General features: G+C 35.8%; 2 protein-coding genes across 2 annotated transcripts; both read left to right on the top strand.

The window, feature by feature from the left end:
* The first annotated feature begins 2,594 nt into the window (after positions 1-2,594).
* On the top strand, positions 2,595-3,445 carry LOC104089967 (uncharacterized). Its single transcript, XM_009594993.1, has 2 exons — positions 2,595-2,899; positions 2,965-3,445. Exons 1-2 carry the CDS (start codon positions 2,595-2,597, stop codon positions 3,443-3,445), a joined length of 786 nt encoding a protein of 261 aa, XP_009593288.1.
* Positions 3,446-5,865: 2,420 nt separating this feature from the next.
* On the top strand, positions 5,866-6,354 carry LOC104087058 (uncharacterized). Its single transcript, XM_009591451.1, has one exon. The coding sequence runs from the start codon at positions 5,866-5,868 to the stop codon at positions 6,352-6,354; it is 489 nt and encodes a 162-aa protein (XP_009589746.1).
* Positions 6,355-10,401: the final 4,047 nt, after the last annotated feature.

Genomic DNA, 10,401 nt, shown 5'->3' on the forward strand with positions numbered 1-10,401 from the left:
ATCTTTCTTGTTCTTTTTTTTTTTTACTTCTTGTAATTTTCAGATTTCCTGGTAGTGTTGGCAATATAGGCCATATTATAGAAGTCCTTTCTTTTTCAAATACTCTATAATGGAGTAGTGTCTTTTGTTGGGATAATTGATGAAGATTGATATATATATATTTAAAATAGTTTTCTCAATCTTATTACATACTTGGCCTCAGATTTTCGAGCTCCACTTTTATATTGTGTTGGGATGTTATATTTTAATTAGTCACATCAATCTATTTATTTTTAAAGTTACTTGTATTGATCTTGTAATTCTCACGAAGCAAAATTGATACATATTGACTAGCGTGAATAAGTAGATAGAGGGTCATTTTCAGCAATCTAGCATTCCAAATCTTGATTTTTGCTTACTTCAATTCTAATTCTCATGAAGGAATTGTTATAAGCAATATTATTGATTTTTTTCGTAAAGATAATCTGAAGAGGTCTTTACTACTTCTTGGCACAATTCAAGCAAGATATATATTTCGATCTTATCATCACTAGTCGTAAGTGAGTAAATAATATAACCTCAAGGAGTATTATTAATTGTTTACTTTCTAGTGAGCAAAGCATAATTGTATTAACAATAAGCAATTATCCATTAGTGAAATATATGTAGAATTTGAGATTTCATTATAAAAATATTGTCAAGTAAATTCAATGATTCCCAACACTTTTTAAATATAAATTTTTCAAAAGTTATTTTTGTTTAAATAATTTACAAATTCAAAATCCTACTCTCTTTCCATCAATTTGGTTCTCTTAAATAGTAGCTAAAATATTACAAGTTTGTAGCATAGATTTTTCAATCTCTTTGGGACGATATCTTAAACTATACTAGAATTTGACAAAGCACGAGAAGAAATATCCTATACACATTGGCCTCGTCAAATTTTTGGTGCCGTTGCCGGGGATTGGCATACATCTACTTCAGATTTAATATTTTGTTACTAATATGAGATCTTATTATTGTTATTTTTCTGATAATATTATCACTACATATTAATAATACTTTAAAAAATATATATTTGTACCTCTTCCTATTATTGCTATCATTAGCTTTCCATCATTATATTTAGTTTAATTATTTCTAGTACTATCACCTGTTGTATCATTTTTTGTTTCTCATTGCCAGTACTTCGACGTACTTCTCTTTCTATTTTCAATATAGTTTGTTGTTTACATATTATTATTATTTTCTTATCATTATTTTTATTATTATTATTATTATTATTATTTTGTAATATTATATTATTATTATTATTATTATCATTAGTACTTCTACACTGTTATTCTCACTGATAACTATTATTATTCACTAGTCCAACTTTTGTTTATACTTAATAAGTCTCTATTATCTCAATTAGTTGTTAGTATTACTACTAACACTCTCTTGTTAGTTTCATTGTTTTTATATTTTATTTTTTTAGTAGCCTAATTACTAGTATTAGTATCTATAATATTATGGTATTAGTTTTTCTTCACTAACTATCTATCTTTGAAATTTTCCTTAGTTTAGTTATCAATTACTAACACTACATTAGGAATTAATGTAATATTTTTTTACTTTCAAAATTTTAACTAGTTTATGACCCGCTCTCCTACAAAAGAGTTGGCTAATTACGATCCTGAAATTGAAAGATCTCTTCGATTGCGCAGGAAAGGACACGGTTTAAAACCCTCTTCTAGAAATGTGATTGATGCAGCTGCAGGAGGTTCTGTGATGGGAAAAACCACAGAAGAAGCATTGCAGTTATTGAATGAAATTTTTGAAAATGCCATTCAATGGCCATCTGAGCATGTAATCATCAAAAGGGCCGCTACGGTAAATCAAGTTGATGCTTTAAACACACTAACACAATAGATTGTTGCTTTGGCACAAAAATTTGAATCTTTTCAGGTGAATACAAAACAACCAAGCCAGTCTGAGGCTTGTGATATGTGTAGAGGAAACCATCTGAATCATGAATGCTAAGCAATCAATCAAAATGACAAATAGGTCAATGCAATCGGTTACAAGCAGTACCCCTTTGGAAGTCAAATGACACATAAACATCCAGGATTTCAATGGAGCAATCCAAATGGTGTTAAGAACTCTCAGATCTTCCAAAAGCCACAAGTACAAGGTCCACCTGTTACCAAAATCAAAATCATGGGCAACCAAATTTCAGACCTTATCAACAAGCAGCTCCATATCAGCAAAAGCCTCAACAACCACATCCAAGTCTTGATGACCTTTTGTACAAATACATTAAGGTCACTAGTGAAAAAATGGAAAGCCAAAATTCAACCCTTAAAAATTTGAAAATCCACTTGAGCCAATTGGCAACTCTTGTGTCAGAAAAAGTTCAAGGCCCCTTACCGAGCAATACGGAGAAAGCCCCAAAGGAACACCTTAAGGCCATTTCCTTAAGATCAGGTAAGGAGCTTGATGAACCCAATACTGTCAGACAAGAAAAGAACCTATCAAAACAACAGGTAGACAAGGGTAAGAATTTTGAAACACCCTCTGAATAATTAGAAGATAAAGAAGTTAAGAAAAATGATGAGTAGAATATTGAAAAAATGACACCTCTCCCTGTGACAATTCCTTTTCCGCAAAAAATGAAAAGAGAAAATCTTGATAGTCAATTTGCAAATATTTTAAAGATTTTAAAGCAGATTCACATTAATATGCCTTTTACTGATGCTTTGTTGCAAATGCCTTCTTACGCCAAATTCCTAAAAGAAATTTTGTCAAGAAAAAGGAAATTAGAAGAAGTTTCTGTGGTAATGGTAACGGAAAAATATAGTGCTATACTTCAAAATAAGCTACCGCAAAAACTGGGTGACCCAGGCAATTTTACAATTCCATGCACTTTAGGAGGAATGTATTTTGAAAAAGCACTTTGCGATTCTGGAGCTTCAATAAACTTGATGCTATTTCTATTTTTAGAAAATTAAATCTTGGCGACTTGAAAGATCTTGGTGTCTCTCTTCAATTTGCAGATCAGAGCACTAAGAAACCTAAGAGAATAATTGAAAATGCACTTGTGAGAGTAGATAAATTTATTTTCCTTGTAGATTTCATAGTGCTTGAAATGAAGGAGTTCCATGAAGAACCAATTATTTTGGGTAGACCATTTCTTGCTATAGGTAGAGCAATTATAGATGTCCATCAAAGACAACTAATTCTAAAAGTTGATGAAGAAAGGGTCATTTTAGACATGCAAAAGATACTAAGATTTTTCGGAGATGAATCATCATCTTCATGCTTTTCAATTGACATGATTAGTTATCTTACAGATAAATTTAGAGACGATCAATTAACTCCAGACTCAATGGAAAGATGCTTTGATAAATCAGGTACCATACAAGATGATGATCCCACCATCATAAGAGAAGATGAAATATTAGAAAAGGATTATGAGGATTAAGAGATGCAACCAGAAGAAGTTCTGCCAAAAACCGATTTCAAAATTCTCTCATCTCATTTAAACTATGCATATCTTGAGAAAGAACAATGTCCAATGATTATTTCATCTTTTTTGACTCCAGAACAAGAAGAGAGATTAATTGAAGTCTTGAAAACACACAAAGGAGCCTTAGGGTGGAAAATAGCAGATATCAAAGGGATTAATCCAGTTGTTTGTACTCACAGAATCCTCATGGAGGATAACTACAAGCCAATAGTCCAACCCCAAAGGAGATTGAATCCAGCAATGCAGGAAGTGGTAAAAAAGGAGATTGTAAAACTTCTGGCGGCAAGTATCATTTATCCTATTTAGACAGTCCGTGGGTAAGTCCTGTTCAGGTAATGCCAAAGAAAGGAGGTATGACAGTTATTAAAAATGAAAATAATGAACTCATACCTACCAGGGCTGTCATAGGATGGAGAGTATGTATTAATTACAAACATCTCATTGATGCTACTAGAAAAGATCATTTTTCTTTGCCATTTATAAATCAAATGTTGGAAAGAATTATAAGATATAGGTTTTATTGTTTTCTTGATGGCTATTCAGGGTATAACCACATACAAATTACACCAGAAGATCAAGATAAGACAACCTTCACATGTCCACATGGAACATATGCTTATAGGAGAATGCCATTTGGTTTATGCAATACCCCTAATATATTTCAGCGTTGCATGTTAGCAATTTTCTCTGACATGACCGATAAATTTCTCGAGATTTTTATGGATGATTTTACACTCTTTGGAAAAACATTTGAGGATTGTCTTTATCACTTGACTTTAGTTCTTAAGAGATGTGAAGAGACAAACTTGATTCTTAATTGGGAAAAAATATCATTTTATGGTTGATGAGGGAATTATTTTAGGACATAAAATTACTGCTCAAGGGATAAAAGTTGATAAGGCTAAAATTGATCTTATAGCAGGATTATCCCCTCCCACAACTATTAAAGGCTTTAGAAGTTTTCTAGGTCATGCAGGTTTTTACATACGGTTCATAAAAGACTTTTCAAAGATTTCAAAACCACTGACTAACCTCTTGATGAAAGATACTAAGTTTAATTTTTCAAGTGATTGCCTAGATGAATTTGAGACCCTTAAGAAAAAGTTATCAACTGCCCATGTAGTTGTGTCTCCTGATTGGAATCAACCTTTTGAGGTTATGTGTGATGCTAGTGATATAGTAGTAGGAGCTGTTTTAGGCCAGAGAAAAGATAAGATTTTTCGTCCCACATACTATGCTAGTACAACAATGAATGAGGCTCAACTTAATTATGCCACAACAGAGAAGGAGTTATTAGGAGTAGTATTTGCATTTGATAAATTTCGTCCATATTTGATAGGAACTAAGGTCACAGTTTTCACTGATCATGCAGCTTTGAAATACCTCTTAGCAAAGAAGGATGCTAGACCTAGGTTGTAAAGATGGATTTTACTTCTGCAAGAATTTTATCTTAAGATAAAAAATAAAAAGGGGACGGAGAATCAGGTAGCTGGCCATTTGTCTATATTAAAAAATCCTCCCCTTGAGTTTAGTGAGATAAAGGAAGAATTTCCTGATGAACATATTTTTTCAATTGACTCAGTGGTGACTCAACCACCCTAGTTTGCAGATATTGCAAACTACTTGGTTAGAAAGTGGACATCCCAAGATCTCTCGTACCAACAAAGGAAAAAACTTATATCTGATGCAAAGTATTATCTGTGGAACGAACCTTACTTGTTATAATTTTGTGCAGATAATATAATTAGAAGATGTGTGCCCGAAGAAGAGATGACCAAAATTTTATATCACTGCCATGGAGCAATTGGAGGTCATTATGCAACAAATCGAATAACTTTTAAGGTTTTGGAAGCTGGATTCTTCTGGCCGACACTCTTTAAAGATGCCCGAACATACGTTGCACAATGTAATAGGTGTCAGAGAACAGGTAACATCACTAAAAGAGATGAAATGGCATTTCAATCGATACAGGTATGTGAAATATTTGATATTTGGGGAATAGATTTCATGGGACCTTTTCCTTCATCTCACTCTTTTAAATATATTCTTGTGGCTGTGGATTATGTGTCAAGATGGGTTGAAGCGATCCCCACAAGAAAGAATGATGCTCGTACAGTGTTCAATTTTCTTAGAAAAAATATTTTTACTAGATTTGGCACACCGTGAGTCATCATTAGTGACCAAGGAACTCATTTCATGAATAGGCAATTCTCTACTTTGCGATCAAAATATAGTGTGACTCACAAAACAGGAACATCATATCATGCTCAATCTCCAGGACAAGTTGAAGTTTCGAACTGCGAGTTAAAACGAATTCTTGAGAAGACGGTTGGAATTTCTAGGAAAGACTGGTCTTTAAAATTAGATAATGCATTATGGGCTTAGCGAATAGTGTTCAAACGCCGATTGGAACATCCCCATATAGACTTATATTTGGAACAACTTGTTATTTGCCAGTTGAATTAGAACACAAAGCTTTTTGGGCATTGAAAGCACTAAACTTTGATTTGACCTCTGCTGGTAAAAATAGGTTTTTTCAGGCTAATGAATTAGAAGAGCTGAGGTTGGAAGCCTATGAAAATGCCAGAATTTTCAAAAAAATATGGCACAAAAATTTGATCCAAAAAAAGAATTTCAAAATTGGAGATAAGGCACTTCTTTACAATAGCCGACTTAGGCTATTCCCTGAAAAATTAAAATCCAGATGGACAGGTCCTTACAATATTACAAATATTACTTCATATGGTGCTATTGAGATTCAGCAGATCAGTGTTGGAGCAAAGTTTAATGTTAATGGTCACAGACTAAAATTATATTTTGGAGGGCAATTTGAGAAACAACCATCAGTTACTCTAATTGAATGAAGAATCGTGTAGAAAATAAGTCGAGCTGGCGACATTAAACTCAGAATTACATTTTCCTACACGTAGCCATTGAGGTTGAAGCAATGGAGCCTTATAAATCCCGTATAAATTTGCATAATAAAATTGCCTAACCAATTGATCTGGTTAATATCCAGGTTATTGTACAATCAGAACATTTTATGAAGGCCTCTACAAAGATAGAGTCACCTATACAAGAGTAATTCTATGGTGATCGGTATGCCTGTAACGACCCGGCCGGTCGTTTTGCAAATTTGAGCCTTGATCCCCTATATCTGCTTTCCCTATATTTGTTTCTGCTTTTGGAATTTTGTCGGAGTGTTTGGTTATGAAATTCGGGGAGTTTTGGGACACTTAGACCCTAGTTGTGAGTTTAAGCCTTAGAGTTTGGACCGAAATCAAACCTATGTGAAGACGGATCCGGAATGGAATTCCGTCAACTCTGTTAGCTCCGTTGAGTGATTTTGGGTATAGGAGCACGTCCGGAATGTGTTTTGGAGGTCTGTAGTAGATTTAGGCTTGAATTGGCGAAAGTTAGTTTTTCGGCGATTTCGGCGGATAGTGGAAATTTTGATATCGAGCTCGGAATTCCATTCTGAAAGTGGCAGTAGGTTCGTAGTGTCATTTGTGACCTGTGTGTAAAATTTGAGGTCATTCGTACTAGAATTGATGTGGTTCGGCATCATTTGTAGAATTTAAAAATTTTTAAATTCTTAGGCTTGAATCCGTGCTTAATTCATTATTTTGGTGTTGTTCGACGTTGTTTAAAGGCTCTACTAAGATCGTAGGGTATTTTAGGAGTGGTTGGTATGTTTGGTTGAGGTCCCGTGGGCCTCGGGTGTATTTCGGATGCTTAACGGGAAGAAACTTGGACTTAGGAAAAATTTGGTGCCTTTGTTGGTTCTGGTGTTTCGCACCTGCAGAAAAGAGACTGCAGGTGTGCGAGCCACACATGTAAATATGGAGGCGCAGGTGCGAGAAGAGCTGAACTTGGCAGTCTCCGCAGGTGCGGAGAATTTGTACGCATCAGCGGACTCGCACATGCGGAGATAGAAGCACAGATGCGAGAAGTCGAGAGTTGGCCTGGGGTCGCAGGTGCGAGGAAGTTCCGCATTTGTGATGCCCGCAAATGCGCAAGGCTGTTCGTAAATGCGCAAGATGCGCAAAAGCGAAAGGGATGTCCGTAGGCGCGAGCGCGCAGGTGCGGCCCATTATGTGTTTTATTTTTGTTTGATGTGACATACAACCTCGAGTGTGAATGTTTTGAAAGATTCTTCACGTTGTTAAATTTTTTTTGGGAAAATTTAATTCTCGTGTCTGGTTAATGAGTTTGGACTCAGAAAGATTAAGTGATTTCATAGTAATTGTGGCTGCGAAAGGGTATAACAAGATGCCAATTTGAGACTAAGCAGGTGGGTTATCTCCTGAGGAGCAATATATGTAGGTGTGTTCCTTATGATGTGAATAGAGAGTTTCTTTTCTGCCAGCGGGGCGTATGTGCTGAGACTTGAATTTGAATCTGGTTGAGAAAGTTGACTTGAGTGTTAAGAGAATGAATATGAGATTACCGAATGATTGAGGTATTTTATGGTTGGTGTGTCTTGAGCTTGAGAAGAATTTTAGTTGAACTGACTGCAGTATTAAGGCTGTAATAAAGTATGGGTATTGTGAGTTATCAAGTATTTTAATCTATGGCTTTGATCCAAGTGAGGGAGCCTGCTATTGACAATTCAATTCATGGTTATGTGTCAAAATCTTTTATTATGGTCTGAAGTATACTTGGGAATCAGTGATGACTTGCAGAGGTGGAGTTCGAGAATGATTCGAGTAAGGAAATTTCTGGATACAGAATATATTTCGCTTTATGGGTATATAAAAATCACGAGGTGAGTGAGTTGTTATTCGTGAATGATGTAGTACACACGGAGTATGAATTTGATAAGTGATATTAAAGTAGAGTTACTTCTTTGAGTGTTGTTGTGCTAATGGGGCACATGTCTTTTGGCCCATTTGGGCGGTGTAATGTGGATTTGAACAAGGGGGTGACTCTCGGGAAAGTTCTAATGGATTCGAGATTAATATGTAACGATTGAGAATTTTCGGCGGATTTATTTATGGCTAAAATGTGAGATTTAAGTTGGATGTGTCGAGACTTGTGGCATTTTTGTATATCATTATGGATTTTATATTTCGGTATCAGGAAGGTGAATGAAACGGTCTTAGACTCAAATAAGGTATTTTCAGAGTAAGTGTTACGGTTGTGGAACTTTTGTGGTGCTTAAGAAGAATAAGATGACTTATGGACCTTAGGACGGTATGGTTTTATGTTGGGATGTCTTATAGTGTGCTTTGGGTAAGGATAGTAGTGTTCTGATAAGGAGAAATGTCAACTTGAAGGTAATCCAGGAGAACCACGGAGGAAATAGGACCATAGGGTTGTTGGCTACACCAGTATGGGAATGGCATGCTGAGTTCTTTTGGATAATAATGATGTGGAGGCTTTATAGATATTTTGGTGGCAATATTCTTGGGTTTTGGTGACCAGCGTGGCTTGGACGAGATAAAGGAGATTAGTTCTGATAGCTTGAATTAGTGGGAATGGATTTCAAAGTGTTCTTGATGGTTTCTACCATGGTTGGAACCGGATATTTTCTACTGGTATGGGAAAACGTGTTGTGCATTATGCTTTCCTCCGGGAAAGAAGCAAGAGAAAAGTTCCAACTAATAGGGTATGTAATTTGCTAGTGACTCAGAGATTATAATGAGATTCTTATTTTTTTTCACGTGATAGATGTGGTGTGTTGTGCGGGATAAGATTTATATGTACGAGGTAGTAGTTCATTCTTGAAAGTAAGATCCCGGATTCTGAATGGAATGGTCAGTGTTATATATATTTAGGTGAATGTTATAGTTGCTCGGTAATCCCTAAGAAGGGTGCGCATTTCAGAAGGCGCATTGTGTTTTGACTTACGGATGTTCATCGATATTGCAGTACCCACCTGGTTGATAAACTGCTGATATTCAAATTATTGCTATATGGCATGGAGGAATTATGGGAATATTCCTAGTGGGATGATCGCGCACGAAGGATGTGATAGCGATGCGAGTGCTGGAGTTGTGATCAGTTACGATAGTTCAGGTGTACTTATTTGATTGCTCCCGTATGTTATGCTTGGATTAGAGGCATGTGACCATGTCAGGCGGATTATGTTATTGGCACGTGAGTTATCTCTGCGGATCCATGTACTGATATGTTTGGTACTTGAGTTGTCCGTGCGGGTCTAGATATTTATATTATTGGCATGTGAGTTGTCAGTGCGGGTCGAGATATTTATATTATTGGCACGTGAGTTGTCCGTGCGGGTCCAGGTATTGATACTATAGCACGTGAATTGTCCGTGCGAGTGATATTAATGTGATCTCTAGAAGAGCTGTTACTATTATTAAATTTGTGTGTCTTGGTTATACTATATATAATGAGCTTATAGCATTACAGTTTGTGGCGGTACATGTTGAACTTACAATACGGTTCTCTTCTTTGAGAAATGTTTCCATTTTTGGGTGCATAGATTGCCCAGTTTTTGGCTTGAGATATATTGGTGTGGCATGTATGTGGAATAGTGGTGTTTGATAAACTAAGGTCATTGGACCTAGAATGGATACTATCGGGTTGGATTCTGGTATACTGGGAGGATAATATTGTAGGTCGGCATAGAAAGTGATTATATCTGGGACTATGGTTATGGCTGGATACAGCTTGTTCATACTTATACACTGTATAGATGTGAGATTTGGGTATTGAAAAGAATTCTGGATGTTAGAAATTTGGCTCTATGGTTTTTAGGCTAAGGTTAAATTAATGATTTACATTTATGTTGTGTGGTCAGGCCTATATAGAATAGGGTGATGTGATATCACCCCCGGGTACGTGCGTGATAACATGGAATAGTGATTTGGTGGCTTGAAAATAACTCATGGCACATTCGAGGACGAACGTATATTTAAGTGGGGGAGATTGTAACGGCCCGA

Source organism: Nicotiana tomentosiformis, chromosome 2 (genome assembly GCF_000390325.3).
Source record: "Nicotiana tomentosiformis chromosome 2, ASM39032v3, whole genome shotgun sequence".
Classification (NCBI taxonomy): Eukaryota; Viridiplantae; Streptophyta; class Magnoliopsida; order Solanales; family Solanaceae; genus Nicotiana; species Nicotiana tomentosiformis.

Bases quoted from the DNA above. Each gene is read 5' to 3' on its own strand.
- LOC104087058 (XM_009591451.1), top strand. From the start codon at position 5,866: ATGGGCTTAGCGAATAGTGTTCAAACGCCGATTGGAACATCCCCATAT.
- LOC104089967 (XM_009594993.1), top strand. From the start codon at position 2,595: ATGACACCTCTCCCTGTGACAATTCCTTTTCCGCAAAAAATGAAAAGA. The intron at 2,900-2,964 runs GTATTTTGAAAA...TTCTATTTTTAG, and splicing joins CCATGCACTTTAGGAGGAAT to AAAATTAAATCTTGGCGACT.